Source organism: Microtus oregoni, unplaced genomic scaffold, assembly GCF_018167655.1.
Source record: "Microtus oregoni isolate MIOR12 unplaced genomic scaffold, Mior012 000013F_ref0000133, whole genome shotgun sequence".
In the NCBI taxonomy this organism is placed as follows: domain Eukaryota; kingdom Metazoa; phylum Chordata; class Mammalia; order Rodentia; family Cricetidae; genus Microtus; species Microtus oregoni.
The window spans coordinates 6,726,146-6,747,784 of NW_024543072.1; the positions used below are offsets into that span (position 1 = coordinate 6,726,146).

Sequence of the window (21,639 nt, forward strand, 5' to 3'; positions counted from 1 at the left end):
CACGAAATCTCATTTTAACCTGACATGCTTTTGATTGCTAAATACACTTACTGGAGCATTCTCTTTTCGCAGGTGAAAAAAGATAGCATCAAATGGCTCCCTAAAGTGGTCCTTGATAACAGTTTTAATTAACATGAAGAGCCAGTTTCGATCATCATCATTAATGAGGCGATCATAAAACACGCGGAGAACCTCATGCACAAACAGGCGGATCATCGTGTGCTTGCTCTCCACAGCCTCTCTCTCAATGAGCAAGCAGCCCCGGATGACACGTGAGAAATCACGCAGATTGAAGGTATAATGAGATTTTGCAGGAGTGGGCAAAAGATTCTCCATAGATTGCTTATATATCTGTGGAGGGAAGAATGCAACTATTTAAAAGTGAAATACCTATAATTAACAGCCCTAAAATAGTATTAATAATATTTCATTTATCTTATTAGATTACATCGCTCTGGAAAGCATGTAAACACTGAACCTAGCATGGAGTATATGTTCATTTTGATCTCTAGCACTCAACCAGGTACTATGAAGCTGAGTGAACTGAATAGTACCTCAACTTGGGTTCCATTTAATCTGACTTTAGTTCCCATTCACTGCCATTGTTTCACTTACAGGCAATCTAGAAGTTATTAAGCAGTTTAAAATCACAATAGAAATTAAAATCAGGTAACTCATTCTAAAGCACCCCAAATAAAGAAGAAATAATGTCTTTGAGATTAGCAATGACTTTAAATCTATCAATTCTCTCCCGTCCGTCCTATTAGACTCTTATTCTTCTTTTATCTTAATTGACAAAATATAGAAACAAAGTATATTTTTCCTGAATGATGTATTTATCATAGAAAAGTTAATTCTCTTTAAAAAGGTTAATTAATCGTTTAATATATCCTGACAAAAAAGAACGACAAGACTATTTTTCATTTGCTATGCTTGTGGTTTATCCCCCTGCCTACCCATGGTAGATCTCTAATGCTTCAATGAGAGAAAAAAAATCTCTTCTACATGGCCAAGGCCCACTCATACCGAGTTATATTTTAAATATTATATTATACAAATAAAGCACTTTCCTATATCAGAATAAATCTTCCACTTAGTCATGGTTTGAATCTGAAATGCTCCCACCAATGGCTCTCATGTTGAAGGCTTGAATGGCAGAAGATGGGCTTTGGGAAGAGCTTATATCCTGCGCTCTGACCTAGACGGGTTCATAGTGCAGTGCGTTATCAGGAGATGGAAGAAACTCCAAGGTGTGGCCTAGTGGGAGGAAGTAAGTCACTGTAGGCATGCCCTTCAAAGATATACCTTGTACCCAGACCTCTGTTTATCAAGCGTCCATACAGTTTAGTTTGGTGAGATTACCTTCGAGTGCATTATTTTCCCTGTTAACACTTGATATGAGGTTGGTTCTGGCTTATGAGTAAGGGCAGATAACACACTCTGAATCAGGAGGTGTTCTTTGACCACATGGGCATAAGTGTTTTATCCCCATCCTTGCATGCTCTAAGTTTTCACTGAAATGTATGTGGTCTGAATAAAAGCAATGTGTATATAATAAGATGCTTACATTTATTTTCTTAAAAAATGACACCCATAAGACCAGGTCAGTCCCTAGCCTAATTGCCATCAAAGGGGCTTCCTCCAGCAGCTGATGGGAGCAGATGTAGAGATTCACAGTCAAACTGTAGGCAGAGCTCAGGGAATCCCGCAGAACAGGGGAGAAAAGATTGTAGGGGACAGAGAGGTTGAGGACACCAGTAGAATACATCACACAGAATCAACTAAGCAGGGCTCACAGGGTCTCTGTGAGCAGAGACTGAAGTGCCAATCACAGAGCCTGCGTGGGTCTACACTAGGTCTTCTGTATATATGATATGGTTGTTAGCTTGCGGGACTCCTAACAGCGTGAGTGTGTGTGTGTGTGTGGGGGGGTATCTGTGACTCTTTTACTTGCTCTTGGGACCCTTTTCCTCCTACTGGGTTGCTTTATCCAGCTTGATATGAGGGTTTGTGCCTAGTCTTATTGCATCTTATTATGCAGTGTTCAGTTGCTATCCTGGGAGGCCTGCTTTTTTCTGAAGGAAAATGGAGGAGCCGTGGATTTCAGGCAGAGCAGAGGTGGGAGGCTGGGAGGAGTGGAGGAAGGGAAGACTACAATTGGGATGTATTGTATGAGAGAAGAATAAATAAAAAGAAAAAAGCATGAAGAACAAGAAAGAAGACAGAAAAGAGAAAATTTAACAAATACCACAGTGGAAACCTAACCATCAAGAAAATGATTATGATGTGGTAGGTACTGGTTATGAGAAAATTTCTTACAACCTTAGGAAACATGTATCATATCTCATTTTAGTGATTAAACATTAGGCCTCCAAAAGGTCAAACTGCTTGTCTTAGAACATCCACTTAGGAATAGCAGCCAAATCTCACCCCCAGTTAGGTTCTCCATTTTCAAAATTTTCTATGATCTTCCTGCTCTTAAACCATCTGGAACAGGATCTCTGATAAAGGAAACCACAGATGGCCCAGGGAATGACATTTTTTAAAGAAGACCAAGTAAAGGAAGTATCTGTCACTAACACGTCTTACATTGCACTACATGCTCACCTCCATAGTCCCACTGACTATCTGGTTTCCAACTATAAAGTAATCTGGAGGAAATTCATGAGACCTAAGGTAGAATGCCATGATTGATGAGAAAATCCGGACCATAGTTTCATCACTGAAAGAATTGATGGTGCAGATATTGAAATGTCGAATAAAACGGGGAGTGACTGCATTTCTTCCACCACCTGGAGGACCCATGGCTGCTATCAGTTCTATGTCAACCAGTGTGATTTTACTGGTGTCCTTGAGGTCATACCTAGAAAGCACACACAAAGACAAAGAAAGAAAAGATAAAATGAAGCACGGATAACCTTAGAAATTTAATCTTAGCTTTAGCTTTTGTAAAGGGAATAACTATAAGTTAGGGGTGATTGTTCCACTTTGCCTAGGACGAGTCTGGTTTGTGCTTGCTATCATCAACACCGTCCTTCTATTCTTAGCAGTGTCTCAGTTTGAACAATAAAGTATACATCACTCTGGTATGGTAAAGTCCTGATCTTCCTGTCATCTAGGGTCTTTAGAGTGCACAAAACCCAAGTCTAAATTAATCAAAGATCTCAACATAAAAACAGACACACTGAACCTGATAATAGAGAAAGTAGGGAATAGCCTTGAATTCATTGGCATTGAAGACCACTTTCTGAACAGAACACCAATTCCACAGGCACTAAGATTGACATTATGGGACTTCATGAACTGAAAACCTTTTGTAGAGCAAAGGACACAGTCACTAGGACAGTTTACAGAATGGAATAAGATTTTCACCAACTCCACATCTGACAAAGGGCTAATATCCAAAACATATAAAGAACTCAAGTAGCTAGACATCAACAAGCTAAATAATTCAATTAAAAATGGGGGTTACAGATCTAAACAGAGATTTGTCAATAGCAAAATCTCAAATAGCTGAGAAACACTTAAAGGTTCAACATCCTTAACCATCAGTGAAATGCAAATAAAAACTGCTTTGAGATTCCATCTTATACTCATCAGAATGGCTAAGATAAATACAAGTGACAGCACATGCTGGTGAGGGTGTGGAGCAAGTGGAACACTCCTCCATTGCTGGTGGGAGTGCAAACTTGTACAGCCACCATGGAAATCAATATGGTACTTCCTCTGAAAATTGGGACTTATTCTATCTCAAGACCCAGCTATACCACTACTGGGCATATTCCCAAAGGATTCCCACTTGCTCAACTATGTGCATAGAGGCTTTACTCATAATGTCCAGAAATTGGAAACAACCTAGACGTTCCTCAATCAAAGAATGGATAAAAATATGTGGTACTAAAATTAGTGGAAAAAAAGAGAATATATGAATTTGAAGAAAAGCAGGAAAGGGTATGCGGGAAGGCTTGAAGGAGAGGGAAAGGAGAGCTGTTGAAGCTAAACTGTAATCTCAAATATAAAAAAGTATGACAAACTCTTCAAAAATGGAGTATTACTCAGCTGCTTAAAAAATGACATCATGAAATATGCAGGTAAATGGATGGAATTAGAAAAAAAAACATCCTGAGTGAGGTAAGAAAGAAGAACAAGATTTGTACTAACTTATAAGCGGATGTTTTTTTTTTTAATTCCAGTCACCAATCAGCGAAGCTTTCTCTGGCAGAGAAGCAGAGATCCACAGCCAGACATTAGGCAGAGTTCTGGGAACCTGAAGAGTGGGAGGAAGGACTGTAGGAGCCAGAGGGGTCAAGCACACCAGGAGAACACGGCCCACAGAATCAGCTAAGCAGGACTCACAGGAGGTCACAGAGACTGAAGTGGCAATCATGGAACCTGCATGGGTCTGCACCAGATCCTCTGCATATACTGTTAGCTTGTGGGACTCCTAATAGTGAGAGTGGGGGTGTCTGTGACTCTTTTGTTTACTCTTGAGACCCTTTCCCTCCTACTGGGTTACCTCATCCAGCCTTGATGTATAGGTTTGTGCCTAGTTTTATCGCATCTTGTTATGCCATGTTTGGTTGTTATCTCTGGGAGGCCTGCTCTCTTCCAAAGGAGAGCCTAGGAAAAGTAGATCTGGAGGAGAGGGGAGGGGAGGGGAGGGACTGAGAGGGCGGAGGAGAGGAGGCTGTGGTAGGGATGTACTATATGAAAGGAGAATAAATAAAATGAAAAAGACTTTAAATAAATTATTTACCAATGTCCACAATCAAAAAACTGTCGTAATAACTCAATAGGTGGTTGGGCTCCATATTTCTCCAGTGAAGGCATATTCATATCATCTATAAACACTACACACTTCTTTCCCATAGGTGGTCCAAATACTCCCTTGCGCCTTTTGTCCAATCTAGCCATGATGATGTTCTAAAAATTTAAAAAGAAAAAGTATATTTATCTATGACAGTATTACAAACTTAATATTATCATCGTTGATTAAGTCAGTATGGAGATCTATGTGGCCAGTATCCATTGTATACTAGTAACAGCTACTGTTTTTTAATTAATCAGTAGCTTAACATAAAAGTTAACATTAGAAAAAATTACTAACAATCTTTGAGAGGAAATAATGTCATGTGTTTAATTACTCTAAGTTACTCTTACTTAAAATGATACTAAACTTTAAACTCAACATCATTTCAAATAACATGTGTTGAAATGCTCCCCTGCACTTAGAGTTATCATAGGTATTTACACGGTAAGCTTGCATTCCATATACACATCTATAATACTATAATCCTTTTTTCACACTGGATATCCCTTTACCTAAGTTTTAAACATGCTTGTCTGTTGTAAAACTGAATACCAAAATTATTCTATTCAAAAATTTTGCAGTATGCCAACTTAGCAAGACTTTTAAATTAAGAACAGAAATAGGGTTGGGAAGAGTAAGAAGGCACAAATTTAGGAAGAGATGCTAAGTGTGGCAATTACAAGGAGCTTCATGAAATAGCTTCAGCTTGTTATATTTAGGGGCAAAAGAAGATCATGCAATAGATCATAGTGGACCAGCAGGTAAGCAGCAAATGCCCCCAAAAGCCACACAGAAGAGTATAGAAAAAAACAACTGGATATTCTCCTGTGCCCGCCCACCACTCTTCTATGCACACATGTGAACGTCTCTTAGACTTTCTTCTCCAGTTAAATCAATCATTGCTTCTCAAGTCAAAATTAATGATAAATCTTAAAGGGCTAATGTACAAGTGTTATCTTTCGATCTACGGATTTACAAAGTTGCATATTTAACATATAGCTTTAAATATTTTAATATTATCAAATAAGATAAAGTATAATGGTTACAAACCCAAATCTGGTTTTATACAAACCTGAACCTGATTGGCACTGGTCCGTGCAGAGAAATTCACATAGAAAGGAAAGTACTTGTCTTTTTCCAAGTGATTCATTAGCTTATCCTTGACATACACTGACTTTCCTGTACCAGTCGGACCCACAAAAAGCAGTGGCCTTTATAAAAACAATGAATAACATAACTCAAAATGGAAGAAAGTATAAAAGTATTTTTCAAAAAACTCAAGTAAGTATTTTTTTTTCAAGTAAGTATTTTAAAAACTTTAAATAGCTGGGTGTTGGTGGTGCACGCTGTTAATCCTGGGGCTCGGGAGCAGAGGCAGGCCGATCTCTATGAGTTCGAGGCCAGCCTGGTCTACGAGAGCTACTTCCAGGACAGGCTCCAAAGTTACAGAGAAACCCTGTCTCAAAAAACCAAAAGAAACAAAACAAAACAAACAAACAAATAAGAAAGCCAAAAACAAAGAAAACAAAATCTTTAAATAGTAGTCAAGTCATTTCTACTAAAACTCCACACGTGTATAATTTTTCGTGAGGACTAGTAAAGGCAGAGCCAAGCACACCTGCCAGCCTGATGCCCTGAGTTTGGATCCCTGGAGTCCGTGTAACAATGTCCTGGTAGCTGGTGTACGCAATCCCAGCGTTACTAATGTGGGATGAGAAGCAGGGATAAGAGTATTCTCCAAAAGGAGAGACTGAGAGGTGGTGGTTTGTGTGAGTGCATATGTATGTATAGGCATGCTTAGGCACCAGACGTATGGAGTTCAGTGGTGACCATGGTGGTATTCCGAGGTACTCGCCACCTTTTGTTTGAGGCAGGGTTCCTCACTGGTCTGGAACTTTGCCAAGAAGGATAGGCTAGCTGGCCCATGCGCTTCCAGGGTTCTGCCTGTCTGTCTTCCATCTTGCCAGGGCTGTGATTACAAGCGTGTACCACCATGCCTGTTGCTTTCTATGTGGAGTCTGGTTCTGCATCTTATGAATAAATACTTTACTGACTGAATCATTCCCCCATCCCAGAATATATAGCTTTTCAATAGTAACACTGCGGGTGATTTTTGGTGACGTAAGAGGTAATGAACTATGGGTCTGTTAAAACTTCAGAGTGAGCAATAAGAGAGCCAAATTCTAGGTTTTCCAATAGTAGTAAATATCATTTAGAACATGCTAATTAATTCCCAGCCATGGTCTCAGTCACCTGAAACTCAATGACTTCAAAGTTCACTTTTTAAAATGCTACCATTTTATTAGAATGGTACTGTTTTATTTAGAATTCATGTTTATAGTAGAGTTTCTTACTTTGCATAGGCAATACTCAAATCCATTAGGAAAGTATATCTAATTGTGTCCATTGTAGGGATGATGAGATCTTGAATCTTGGTTCGTTTGTCTTCTAAATTAGAACTTTTAATTAATTCATTCCAGTGGAGCCAGCGACCTCTGTTTTTTAGCTGAAGGAAAATATGTTTTAAAATATTACAACTATGCACTTGCTACATCCGAGAGCATGTGTTCAATACTTACACCATTTGCTTGTAAAGATGTGAGCCTTTAGATAAAATATAACAACTGTAACACAGTGACATTTTAGCATTGACAGACAAGGAAAAGTTCACGCAGTCAAAAGATGGGTAACAGACACAAACATGCAGTTTACAGAAGAACAAATACAAACGGGCCACAGACAGCCGCTGTGGTAAGGGTTTGTGACCCAAGACACCATCAAAAGGCCATTGACATCACAGCCAGAGTCTCTGGGCCTGGATGACAGGGGACTTTACTGTCTTTTTGAAAAGTAAGTTTTATTAAAAATTCTAAATCAGGGAGAGATGGCTCTCTCTGCTGCTCTTCCAGAGGACCCAGATTCAATGTCCAGAACCCACATGTCAGCTAAGAACTGTCTGTAACTCCAGTTCCAGGGGATCTGGCGCCTTTTTCTGACCTCTGTAGGCACCAGGCATACACATACATACATGCAGGCAAAACACCCATACACAAAAAATTTTTTAAATATTCGAAAGGAAGCTTCCCCAAATTAAAAACTTTAGCCTTTTCCTCCTCTAAAATGAAATATTATAATTATTCATATAAAATATAAGTAATATCTTCAGTCATAAAGCAGATTAATAAATAAACATCCATGAAACTACCACCCACTTAATACAACTAATTTTTAATGATAATCCAAAGAAAGTAAATATCACTTTATCATAAACTCAACGTATCTAGAATTTATGACCTTTAGTTTTTGAGACAGCCATAGCTGTGGCTGTCCTGGAGCTTACTACGTAAACCAGGCTGGCCTTGAACTCTATCTCCTGAGTGCTGGGACTAAAGGCACACACCACCAGGCCCAGCTGAATTTATGCCCTCTTAATATCTAATCTTCCCTAAATTCCTGTAATATGTCCTTTTGCATATGCTGAGTATTTGTTTCAAACTATTCTAGTGTAACTTAAGTTACAAGTTGCTAAATTTTGGTTTTGTATCTTTCATGTGTTGAAGTAAATGAGCTATAATCTAACTAAAAATAAAACATCATTTGAGGCATTTGTATTCCTTTGCCATTTTGCCTTTTTGACCTAGCCTGATGTTTAGACAAGATAATCAGCTGAGCTGTACAATTAAAGTCTTCTAATTCCTGCTGAGTGGTTAATTCCAACACTCTGGAAACACAGGCAGGTAAATCTCTCTGATTTCAAGGCCAGCCTGGTCCAGGACAGCCAGGGCTGCAAGGAGAAACCTTATCTTGAAAAAACAGAAACAAAACAAAAGACAAAACCAAAGTCTTGAAATTCTTTTGAGCCACTGGCGGCTGCGGCCGCTGTCCTGATATCTTCCAGTCAGAACCAGCTCGACCATTACTTTCCTCTGATTATTCTTCCCTTTCCCTGTCATCCCCAGGTCTTCTACTATCTAATTATAACAGTTAATTCCAGCAAAGTAGTCAGAGTGGAGGAGCTGCTCCAGTTCTAGAGCTGGGGCTAACAATTTCTGCTGCATTCTATTAGGCAAACAGGTGCCACAGCGCGCATATGGAGGTCAGAGGACAACTTCTGGGAGCCCTGCTCTCCTCCACTGCGGGGCAGACAGGGTATAACTCAGTTTGGGTGCCAAGTGTTTGTTACTCATTGTCATCTCACTGGCTCAATAATTCATTTAAAAAAAAACTTGTAGAGTCATATTAAAGTTACACACACATGTATTTTAGAGTTAAAAGTTTTATTTGATTAAGAAAAAGATGCCAGATATGGTGGTGCACACCTTTAGTCCCAGCACTCAGGAGAGTGAGGCACACAGATCCCTGAATTCGAGGCCAGCCTGGTCTATAAAGCGAGTTTCAGGACAGTCAGGGTTACACAGAGAAACCCTTTCTCGAAAACAAACAAAAAAATTAAACAAAAGAATAGTTCTTAACTCCAATTTTCTCTTTCCCAAAGGCAACTACTTTTACCTATCTATTTATTTATTTTATTTTTAATAATAATTTATTTAACTTTATTTTATGTGCAGTGGTGTAACTGTCAGATTCTCTGGAACTGGAGTTACAGACAGTTGTGAGCTGTCATGTGGGTGCTAGGATCTGAAGTTGGGTCCTTCAGAGTAACAGTCAATGCTCTCAACTGCTGAGCCATTCCCCTACTTTAACCTGCTTAAACTGGATATTCTGATAATTACTTTCAGTTTTTAGAAAGCATGCTTTATGCTATTGTCTCTTGATTATTTACTTTAGAGATTATTTCACTGACTTTCCTCTATGACTAATAAAGATAAAACTGGTTTTGATCATATTCTTAAAACTCTAAGTATGATTTGGGTGAAGGAGTGAGTTTTCCACTGCTAGTTGGGTGAGTCCGTTCTCTTTCTAGTAAATTAGGTAAAATTATAACAAGGCTCTAATTAGATCTCACAACCATAAAATGAAATTTGCATGAATAAGATGACTGATTAAATATTTTCTGCTTTAAAGAAAGCATTCGAGTCCTTTAACAGAGTGGAAAAGTAAATCAAGTTGCAGGTGACGTCATAACTGACATAGGTGCTGACAGGTTTTTGTGTTTTTTTTTTAAGATTTATTTATTTATTATGTACACAGTGTACAGCCTCCATGCCTGCAAGCCAGAAGAAGGCACCAGATCTCATTACAGATGGTTGTGAGCCATCATGTGGTTGCTGGGAATTGAACTCAGGACCTCTGGAAGAACAGTCAGTGCTTCTAACCTCTGAGCCATCTCTCCAGCCCAGGTTTTTGTGTTTCCCATTTTGTCCTGATATGCACTTTAGGTCATACCTCATACATGTAGTCATAGACCAGGCCTTTTTCATCAAATGGGCATTCCCATTTACCCACAGAGTTTGGCAATGGGTCTTCTTCGTTCTTCCCTGATACAATGGATCGTATGAAATTATCAAAAGCAAGGCGGCCATTTGTATCACAACTTGCTCCAATCGACCAAATCAAGGAGAATATAAAACAAGCCTGTTGGTGAAAAAGTTAACTTATAGTGATTATCTTTAAAGAAAATTTAGAAGAAATAACTAAAATATAATATATTAAGACCTGCTTACATTACTGGAAAGGTCATGCAGATAAATGAAGTAGAGCTTGGTACAGCTAAATTACATATAGAATCATTCCTTTGGCAATAGTGATAAAAACTTAAATACCTACATCAAATGGCCTAGGGACCTGTATTTAATTCGTCCTTAAATACATTCCTAGCAGTGAAATGACATATGTATAAAAACATTGGTTACATCACTATTTCTTCCTGGAAGTCTGGGTTATTTAGAGTACGCCACACATGCTGATGGATACACAGCTTTTAAAAATGATGTAACTCTGTACTAAGACATACTGCAAGTGAGATGCAAATTAGTAAATATCATTTGTAATATAATTAGTAATTAGTGACACACAAAATACGTACACAGGAAACAGTGTGTGTGTGTGTGTGTGTGTGTGTGTGTGTGTGTGTTTGTGTGTGTGATGTCTTTATAAGGCTATGTGGGGCACTAGAAATCACTGCCTTGAGGGTGCCTGAGAGATTGGTATGAATGGAAAATATGCTTTTGACTTTTGAATTTTATTCTATGTGCATGTCTTATCTGACTAAACAAAAACATTGCCCCCAAATTTTTAATCAGGAATGAATCTATGTAAGTCGTATGAAGTGATCTGAACCATCTGATAAAGTTGGAAGCTTGGGTTTATCGAGAGAACAAAAATTTTCTGAAAATATACAAAATTATATACAGATGGACAATTCCTGGGATCATTTTATGAAGCTAACGATAATAACTGTGGAAGAATGTGAAGAGATCATCTTAAAAAGACAACCCGAAATGTAAGGAGAAATATAATGTTCTTCAGCGATCATCAGAAAAGTTGCTCTGGTTCATACAAAAGGTCTTTCTGAATACAAATATCTTCTGTAACCACATTTTAATTTAAAACCACCTTAAACATGAAACAAACCATGGTCCAAACACGCGTGTGCTTGGTAGTGGGCTCATTCTCCAGCACGCTACAGAGAAGGACCTCAAAGAGGCGTGTGAGGGAGACGACTGCGTTGATGTTACTTGTGGGAATCAGTTCCTGCAAAGCGAAAAACGAGGAAATGCTTTTTACACTTCCCATCTCATTTGGAGAAGAAACGTAAATCTTTTTTTTATAAAAACAGTATACAGGGGATGGAGAGATGGCTCAGTGGTTAAGAGCATTGCCTGCTCTTTCAAAGGTCCTGAGTTCAATTTCCAGCAACCACATGGTGGCTCACAACCATCTGTAATGAGATCTGGTGCCCTCTTCTGGCCTGCAGACATACACACAGACAGAATATTGTATAAATAAATATTAAAAAAGAAAGAAAGAAAGAAAAACAAAAAAGAGGAAAAAGACCCAGCATTTAAAAAAAAAACAGTATACATATATTCTTTATAACATTTAAACTTATAGAAAACAAAGTGTAGGCACAATAAAAACATCTCTCCAAGATTTTTAGTTTGGCTTATTATATGACAAAATTGTACATAATGTATTCTTATTCTAAATCCCATGATAAATAGAAATTATGTGCTATACAAGAATAAACAATATTCTAAGGAGAGTGGAAATCAAGTCTTTGACAGCCAAGTCATTCAGTTATCTATTTTGTTTATGAAAGACATATTATACTTATAGCCATAGAGCAAAGTGGGAAATGTGGAAATAAGAGACACAATCTCTGAAAAGGAGCAACGCCGAAACAAAACAGGAACGTATACTACAGTGAGATACTTATATGGAGGAGGCAGTCTCAGAAGAGAGAGATGGAGTGAGAGTACTCAGGGCAGACACAGGCCCAGAAACTGATTTCAGGGAAACTGGAGAAGGATAAATAACAAAAGTCCTTCCCAAGGAAAAAGAAAATGAACTGAATTATCAAGGAAAATAAAAGTTAGGAAAATAGATGAGGGGAGGATGTTTAGGGCAGTAGAATTAAGTCACAAATACAAGCAGATTCAGACTACTAAGTTGAGCCTACAGGATAGAAAGGAAAGAGGACAAAAAATTATGCTTGTGAAGCAGACAAGAATCAGACCCCAAGAGTCATATGGGCTTTGTTAAAGGTGATTATAGGAAGAAGGCTCCAAAGAAGGATTTTAAGTAGGGAATGAACAGCACGGGTGGACATTTAGAATCTCCATTCTAACTGTGAGGTGTGGACTGAACCAGAGCAGTGCTACTGTGATGGTCCAGGAAGGAGAGAAATCAGCACTGAGGCCACTCTCCAGGCAAGCCTGAGCTGTGGAAATAGCTGGAGAGATGACAAATGCAAAGATTACCAAGGAGGATATAAACCCGCATTGCTTTAGAACTGCTGCATACAGAAACCATGACAAACATGGAAAGGAAACAAGCGGTCATTACTGGGAAGATGGAGCTTATCTGGATTATTTGCTTGTCTTGTAGTAGGGATTTAAAACCAACAGACTGCTAAGAACTTTTACTTTCCCTATGAAGTCACCATAAATAATATTTGCAATGTGGAATTGTCTAGTGTTTTTCTTTCAATACCATATCTTTTCTCTTTCTTAAATCCTATTATAGGATGGGAAGCCATTGAGTTTCTTTCTGTACCAATATATTAAGTGTTCATGGGTGTTTATGCACAGGTGATCATCACTGAATTGTGGTCTTCTGAAAGATCCTTCTATATTATAATCCCAAAAAGTTATGGTAAAAGATCTTTGAAGATGTAAGTAAGAATCTGGAGGACAGGACATCATTATGAATTATCCAATGGGCATGAAATCTCAGACACGAAGAGCGACCGAGAAGAGCGACAGAGAGAAGGCCATATGAAGAAGAAGAAGAAGAAGAAGAAGGGATTGGAGCTCGTAGCCATGAGCCTCAGAACTGGGGCCACCAGAATCTGGAAGATAAAGGAAACATTCTCCCTCAGCATTTCCAGGAAAGCATAGCTCTGCCAACATACTGATGTCAGCCTCTAAACTCCAGAACCACGAGAAAGTAAAGGTCTGTTATTTAAGAGACCACATTGGTAGTAACTTGTTAGGACAGTCTCAGGAAAATAGCACAGCATAAAGAATCTTCATAAAATGCTAAAAGCTCATGTGAGTTTAAAAAGATAGATATTTAAAATATTTTAATATCTATTTTTATAAAGTGTGTGTGCATGTGCACATATGTGTACATATAGTGTAGGTGGGCAGAGACCCTGGAGTTGGAGTTACAGACAGTTGTGAGCCACTCAGCATGGGAGCTGGGGACTGAATGCAGCTCCTCTACAAGAGCAGTGAGCATTCTTAACCACTGAGCAACAGCTCTAGCACCTAAAATAGTTTTAAAATATAGAAAGTAATTGGGATTTTTAAAGGTCTAGAAACTATGACTTGATATAAATAGTGAAGTTAAAGTAAACCTTTTAAGTTATTTGTAATTTAAGAAGTATAAAACCAAGGAAGGTTGGGCATAGAACGAACATGCTTGCAATCCCAGAACTTGGGAGGTGGAGGCAGGAGGATTAGAAGTTTAAGGTCATCCTCAGTTACATAGTGAGGTCAAGGCCAAAAATGATAGATAGATAGATAGATAGATAGATAGATAGATAGATAGATAGATAGATAAAACAAAGGTAAAGAAAAAAATTGCTTTAGTTAGTTGTTCTAGCATAGTGACTGTAGATTTAGTTAAGTTGAACAGAATCTTCTGAAACTGGAGTAAGCCGGAGAATTATAGTGCTGTTACCTTGCATTTCTTCCTGCGGAATGCTAAAGAAGGTGGTACTAGCCATTTGAAAAGTTCTTTCAGCAGGGTTTGATGTTCTGGTTCATTTAGAGGCTCTTTCAATGAATTCAACCATGAAGCCACAAGCGGTTCCCATCCTAACTGTGATGGTTCCAAATAAATCATGCCACAACGACTCACAGTGGCAGGCTGGAGAAGAAGCAGAGTTCCTTTTACCTGACAACTCTCAGTTAGCACTTCAACATCCATTCACAGTCTAGGTCTGCCTGTTTCTACAGTTTAAACACACCAGATGTCTCCTGTACAGAAAACTATTTTCAGTCAGGTCCTTAGACATTCTACACCTCTTTGTGTTTATGCATCATCCAGTCACAATTTGAAATACCCAAACCTAGTTAATCTCCTTGAAGACGTCTTGACTCTTCTGCAAAACTAGGTCAAATACAAATATCTTCTAAGGTCTTTCTCTCCCCATCACCCCCATGGATACCAATCTCCTCCACACTCTTAAAGCACTTATGTGTAACTGTGCACTGGGAGTAGTTATTAGCATGCTTCTCATCCCTTTTAAACATACATTAAGTCTTATTCATCTCTGTGTTAAACCCATTTTAGGCCACAAAATATTTTGATTCAATTAACAAATAAACAAACAAACACATCACTATTATATTAAGAACTTACGGAAGCCTGTGAAAGGTCCATTGTTTCAAAGATGAGGCTCATTTGAGGAGACATTTGAATGATTTCTCCACTCATAAGGCAAAGCTAAAGGCAAATATTTTTCAAATATTTTAAAATTTAGAATAATAAAAAACCAGAGACAGATATTGGGGTTCAAGCTGAAGATCAGAAAAGCAAAGCAGCCAAGCCACTAGAGAGCTCTTGCCTCTATCCTCAGCATGACTGCAGACTGCAGTGATCTCCACCAAACCTCAAACTGCAGACTATGAGCCCGAGCTCCTCTTTCCTCCCGTCTTATATTCCTCTCTAGTGCTGGGATTAAAGGTGTGTGCCACCACGACCTGGTCTGTATGACTGACTAGTGTGACTAGTTTTGCACTCTGATCTTCAGGCAAGCTTTATTTATTAAAACACAAATAAAATATCACTATAAGATAGAATGAATATGTTTATAGATAAAACATGTGCTATGATAAAGATATTAGTATGGCTTGAAATTAGAAAAAAACTAGTCTAGGCCTATATTTATGAAGTCTCCTTAAATTCTTTTTTTTTTTACTTTTATCTGCATTTATTTCATGTTGAATTTATTCCCGTGCCATAAGGTTTGTTTCTTCAGTTTCTTCTGGGATATCTTTTTCTTTGGTAGAATGAATGGTGATTCATGCATTTTAATTTAACCAGGTCTTCAGTACTTCCCACATATACTTCTATGTTTCCCTAAGCCAGTGGTTCTCTACCTTCCTAATGCTGTGACCCTTTAATACAGTTCCTCATGCTGTGGCGACCCCCAACCATAAAACCATTTCATTGCTACTTCATAACTGCAATTTTGCTATTGTTTTGAGTCATAATGTAAATATCTGATATGTGACTCCAAAGAGGCATGACCCACAGGTTGAGAACCACTGCTAAGCAGATCTGCTTCCCAGTTCGCACTATGGCTTATTAAAATTCTCCTTACATCTGTGAAGTACTGAGGCATACCACTTCATGAAGACAAGCTGTCATAAGGTTTGTCTTCATCTTTCATCATCACCTCTGTCTATCCAAACTTTCCGGCTACACTCCACCTTTCATCTAATGTGAGAGTATCCTTATATTTGAGTTTAAATTCTATACTTCATCCTACTGATTAATTCCTGCTTTCTGACTTATCAATGCTTGTCAGTTTACTTTTTACTCTGAGTGCAATCAATATTACTAAGTGAAAATAAGGAAAAATGTAATGACCAACGATGACAAGGTACTTAAATATAATTTTGAGTACTAATTAAATGAATTTATTACTTAGTAGAACAGTAATTTCATATGTGTATGGAAATAAAATGGGCAGAGGGAATAACCTAATGGTAGAGTACTTGTTTAACATGTGCAAGGCCCCAGGATTCAGTCCCCAGAGCCACAAAACAAGTATAGAAATAAACTAAAATACAGTTAGATAAGAGAATACTAATACAGGCATGAAAAAGAATAAGGAATAAAGTAGAATACAACAACACAAATACCTCATTACATGGATCAAAACAGAAAAGCATTAAAGATATAAATCCATTAACAGGAAGCCCAAGACCTGCTAAAACCAATTATTATTGGTTAAATGATGATCTCTAGAAGATATACTGACTTCTAGTATATCTACTTATACTAGATTATGGAAGTGCATGAATGAACCTTTGGGTATAGAGAATTTTATGTACCTTTATTTTGGTAACAGTTAAGAAAGTGTACAAATACATTAAAATCATAGCATCTCTTTTTAGACTTTTATGCCCATTTACTCTTAATTAAAATAAATATTATAAGACTTCCATTGTCTAGTTCTTTTATACACTTCTCATGTCCTAGGGTAACATTTTACATATAAAAACTCAATTAAAAAAAAGAAATAAGACTTCTTTTCCTGCAAAATATTAAAGTTCTATATGAAATCATATCATTGAAATAACCTTCTCTTTTTTATGGTATCAATGTTTTGTTTACATATATATCTACACACCACGTGTGTGTAGTGCCAAGGACTGAGTTACAGGTGACTTCTGGAAACAACATGGAGCCTGGGTCCTTGGTTCCTTGAGGAGTAGCCAGTGTTCTTAAGGGCTAATCAATCTCTCCAGCCCAACTTGATTTGCTGATAGATTACTGTGGTGGCTTGGATAAGAAAGACCTCCACAGGCTCACGCATTGGAATGCTGAGTCACCAGGGAGTGGCACTGTTTGAAAGGATAAAAAGGATTAGGAGGTGTGTTCGGCCTTATTGGGAGAAGTCCATCACCTGGGTGTGGGCTTTGAGGTTTCAAAAGCCCACGCCAAGCACCTAATATCTCTCTCTCCCAACGCACAAGGTAGCTCTCAGTTACTGCTCCGGTGGCTGCCTGCAGGCCTCCATGCTCCCTGCCATGACGATAATGAACTAGCCCTCTGAAACTGTAAGCAAGCTGTTAGTTAAATGCTTTCTATTGTAAGAGCTGCATTGGTCATGGTGTCACAGCAACAGAACAGTGACTAAGACAATAATTATGTCAACACAGTAGCTTTAATATAATTCACTTTCATTTTATTAAAAACAAAAAGACTTCCTATAGCATAGTCTTTACTGAAAAGGCAATTTATAAATGTATTCAATTTTTACACACTTTAGCTTGAATATATAGTCCTAGGATTACTTAATTATGTCTGAATAAGTTCTGCTCTAAACAATAGTGATTTACCTTTTTATTATCATCCAAGACTGTATTCATACTTTCTATCCACAAAGTGTCAATAGGACCATCAAATACAACCCATTTCCGGTCAGGTGATTCTGCTAAGGCAAATTCTCTAAACGTGTTCGCCACGATGCCATCAGTCCACTGAGGAGAGAAGAAAATGCTAAAAGGCCTCATTCATAAATTAAATTGGATTTATCATTAAAAATAGAAATACTTATAGTTTCTTACTTTAATATACACTGACTACAGGCAAGAGTGTTATCTTGCAGATTACCTCATGAGACACGGGGTCAAACTGCCCAAACAGCTGGCCCATAGTAATTGACTTCGGGTTTACAGTCCTGAACATGACCTTTTCTTCCTCTCCATAGTTGCGTTCATTCATAAGAGTTAAAGTATCAGCCAGCACATGCAGAACTTTTGTCTTTGCAGCAAAAGGCTCTCCTACTAGCATAAAACTATAAAAGAGAATTATAGAATAAGATGGTAAAAATATGGCTAATTAAATTATTTATACCAGCATAGAAAACATCACCCTGTGTTAAATCACCATATATAATTTTTAAATTTCTAAAATGTTTCTTCCGATAGATGAAAATACTTCTCTTCTAAACTGATGGAGTGTACACTGAATTTTCCACATTCATAACACTATCAATAGTAGAGTATAACAGAAAGTCTTTAAATGACAATAAACTTTTATTATTTATATATTCTTAAAAGAAAACCCAAGGCAGGGGGAGAACTGTTTCTAAAGCTTTCAATTGCTGTAGTGGCAAAATGCTGTTTGCCAAAGATTTCCAGGCCACCTCCAGGCACACAGGCCTCCTTGCCACATCTGTGGAAACACGAGGTGACTGATTGCAATGAATGTCACACAAGGCAGATAATTGCCAGCAAGGGAACTGACAGAGCTGTCACCTCTCTAATAAGATCACAATCCACAATGTGAGATGGCGGCTACTCTGTGTGCCTATTATAAACAGAGTCTCCCTGAGAACCTATAAATGAACATACAGCATGCATGAAAAATAGGCCTTTGTATTGTAAATCGCTAACATTTTGGCACTGGTTGTTCCTATGTAGTCAGCCTATCATAGGAAGGCTGTTCTTGCCATAATAAAAGAAAACCAAAATATATGATGTTGACTTAGAAGCCAGGGCAAATTAAGTTTCCAGGGGATAAATGATTAACAATTGTAGTTATACATGGTAAACCATTTGATGAATTTAACCATCTAGATAAGTTGGAAGACAGATAATATACCTAATGAAGGAGGAAAGGGTAGTGAGTACAGTATTATTAGGTACAATGGAAAGATTGCTGGGTTTACTAAGGCACTATAAACACTGAGTACACAGGATGGGAGGGAAAGGTCTGCCTGCAAGTGGCGGGGGGGGGGGGGGAGAATACGGGAGTTCAGAAATTCAGGGACCTGTAGAATCCTCATGCATATTGGTAAAAAACTAAGAACACTTCAACAATAAATACTCAGGATGAAATCAAGGACAGGGCTAGTTTACCACATTATTAAAATCTATGAAGGTTCTCAGTACAGAAGTCCTTCAGTCTTTAGGAGTTACATTCTAGTCCACTCGTGGATACCCAAAACCATATTTTCTGTAGAAGTGTAAATAATACTATGTTAGGCCGGGCAGTGGTGGCGCACGCCTTTAATCCCAGCACTCGGAGGCAGAGGCAGGTAGATCTCTGTGAGTTCGAGGCCAGCCTGGTCTACAAGAGCTAGTTCCAGGACAGGCTCCAAAACCACAGAGAAACCCTGTCTCGAAAAACCAAAAAAAAAAAAATACTATGTTATTCCTTCATACTCATAACTATTACAAAGGTTAATTTATAAGTTGGACATAGTAAGAGGCTAACAGTAGCTAGTCATAAAATAGAATAATTACAATAATATACTTTCAGAAGATTAGATGACAGTTGGTCTCTCTCTCCAAATGTGAAATTGTCCCTTTAGTATTTTTAGACTGCAGTTAGCTGATTGTGGGTAAATGAAGCCATAGAAATAACAACTGTGGATAAGAAGGGCTATCGGAATCATTTTATGAGAACATGACTTGCTGAAAACACGCTAGAGGTGTAGAGTCTACTAAGCCTGGCAGGGTTAAGGATGCCACAAGAATCTAGAGAAATAGGACAATAAACCTGTACTTAGGGAAGGTGGAGGATAAAACACATAAAAGCTGATTACATTTCTGAAGATGCCCACTGATTTCTACCTCCTGATTCTGGTCTAACCTATATAGGTGCTCAACCCTAGATGCATGAGGATTGATTTACTATTCCCTCATTTTAGTATATGTTTGAAGTTTTGCATAATATAAAGTTTTTTTTTTAACTTTACAAAAATCGTGATTATTAAACCCTAACTATCTGTGAGCAGGAAATGGATGGAATATCATTTTTCAGTTACTATGAATAACACTTTTCTTTCTTGTTATTTCATGCATATTGAGGAAAAAAGACAAAATAGGAAGATCTTTCAAATATTAAGTTGAGTACCTTGAAAACAACTGATTATAAAGTCCTTCCCAGGAAAGAAAAATCAAGCAATTAGATACAAGATGTTATAAAGAGCCTTAAGTTCAATTTAAGTGATCTAGTAAAGGAAAAATATACATATAATTATGAACACAAAATTACATATCTACTTTAATAATGCCTTATAAAATAAATTATATATACAAAGTGCTTACAGCTGCTTGAATGGTTCCCTACAAGGAAGAGGTCCTGAAGCTTAAACTCCATTAGCTTCACAGCTAATGGTGCCCTCTCTGGAAATGGGCACCATGTGTCCAAGTGGATTTCAGAATTGTTACCTAACAGTGAGCTGTGTGTACTTCAGTTTCTGACACAGGATCTTCATATATGGGCCAATCTGGCCTGGAATACAAGATCCTCCTGCTTCAGACAGTCATAAGCTATGGTTACAGGTGTGCAACTCACACCTGGTGGCTAGGATTACAGGTGTGCACCCCCTCCCCCCGCTTCTGGTTCCTAGGGTTACAAGTGTGTGCAACCCACTCCTGGTTCTTGGTGTTTGCTGTAAGCTACTGAGAAGGGAGAAGTCATTTGATCTCTAGCCTTCCTAATATATAAAGTTTATTGCCCTTTGGTTCTTTAGTTTAATTTAAAATAACATAAAACTATGGCGGATCATCAATACTCTTACCCATGTCGAACAATCATCATTTCATACGTCTGAATAATTTTTTCAAGAAAAAATTTAACAGGCTGAAGATTGTGTGCTTGGCATGCTTCATGTGTACATTCCATAAATTCCTGAAATAAAATAAAAATGGAATGTGTTTCTATGGAATGTTATTAAATCATGTTAGAAAGTTTTATTTTTCATATAAAAAAATAAATAAAACTAAAATGCCTTTAACATGCCAGGGTATTTTATTAATGATCACAGCGTCCTAGCATTGGTTGTATGTTAAATAAAAACAATTCTTTTTAAAGGTGTTTGACAAAAGTCTAATTTTAGATAATCCTTCATACCATAGCAAGTAGGAATAAACAGAAAAGCTAAAAAATCATTTAAAATTTAAGAGCCATAAGGTACTATAGATGCAAATCATTCTGAAGGAACTTAAGTTCAGAAATGGGTTAGTCTTTCCTGGGTTTCCTCGCTAGTTTTATGTCAGCTCAACTCAACATAAGCTACAGTCATCTGAGAGGAGAGAACCTCAACTGAGAAAATGCCTCTGTAAGATTGGGCTGCAGACGAGCCTGGAGGGCATTTTCTTAATTAGTGATTGATGTGGGAGGGCCCAGCCAACAGTAGGTGGTGCCACTCCTGGGCTGGTAGTCCTGGGTCCTATAAGAAAGCAGGCTGAACAAGCTATGAGAAGTAAGCCAGTAAGCAGCTCCCTCCATGGCCTCTGCAGTCAGATCCTGCCTTCTGGTTCCTGCCCCTTTGAGTCTTGTCCTCAGACCTTCCGTGATAAACTGTGATGGTAAAGTGTAAGTTAAAGAAATCTTTTCCTCCCCAAGTTAATTTTAGTCATGGCATTTCATCACAGCAATATAGACCCTAAAATACAGCTACAGCACTTTTAACGCAGTGCACATTTTTGATCCCAGCACTCGGGAGCAAA

General features: G+C 38.0%; 1 protein-coding gene across 1 annotated transcript in view; it reads right to left on the reverse strand.

Moving 5' to 3' along the window:
- The window catches only part of Dnah12 (dynein axonemal heavy chain 12), a 163,687-nt gene that overhangs the window by 73,028 nt on the left and 69,020 nt on the right, over positions 1-21,639 (reverse strand). The window contains exons 29-40 of the mRNA XM_041662692.1: positions 20,709-20,818; positions 17,789-17,972; positions 17,515-17,655; positions 14,804-14,887; positions 14,120-14,308; positions 11,345-11,464; positions 10,157-10,345; positions 7,165-7,316; positions 5,883-6,021; positions 4,757-4,923; positions 2,608-2,863; positions 52-351 (exon numbers count right to left, since the gene is read on the reverse strand). Of these exons, the coding sequence (XP_041518626.1) occupies positions 52-351; positions 2,608-2,863; positions 4,757-4,923; positions 5,883-6,021; positions 7,165-7,316; positions 10,157-10,345; positions 11,345-11,464; positions 14,120-14,308; positions 14,804-14,887; positions 17,515-17,655; positions 17,789-17,972; positions 20,709-20,818 (2,031 nt within the window). The remainder of the gene's footprint in view (positions 1-51; positions 352-2,607; positions 2,864-4,756; positions 4,924-5,882; positions 6,022-7,164; positions 7,317-10,156; positions 10,346-11,344; positions 11,465-14,119; positions 14,309-14,803; positions 14,888-17,514; positions 17,656-17,788; positions 17,973-20,708; positions 20,819-21,639) is intronic.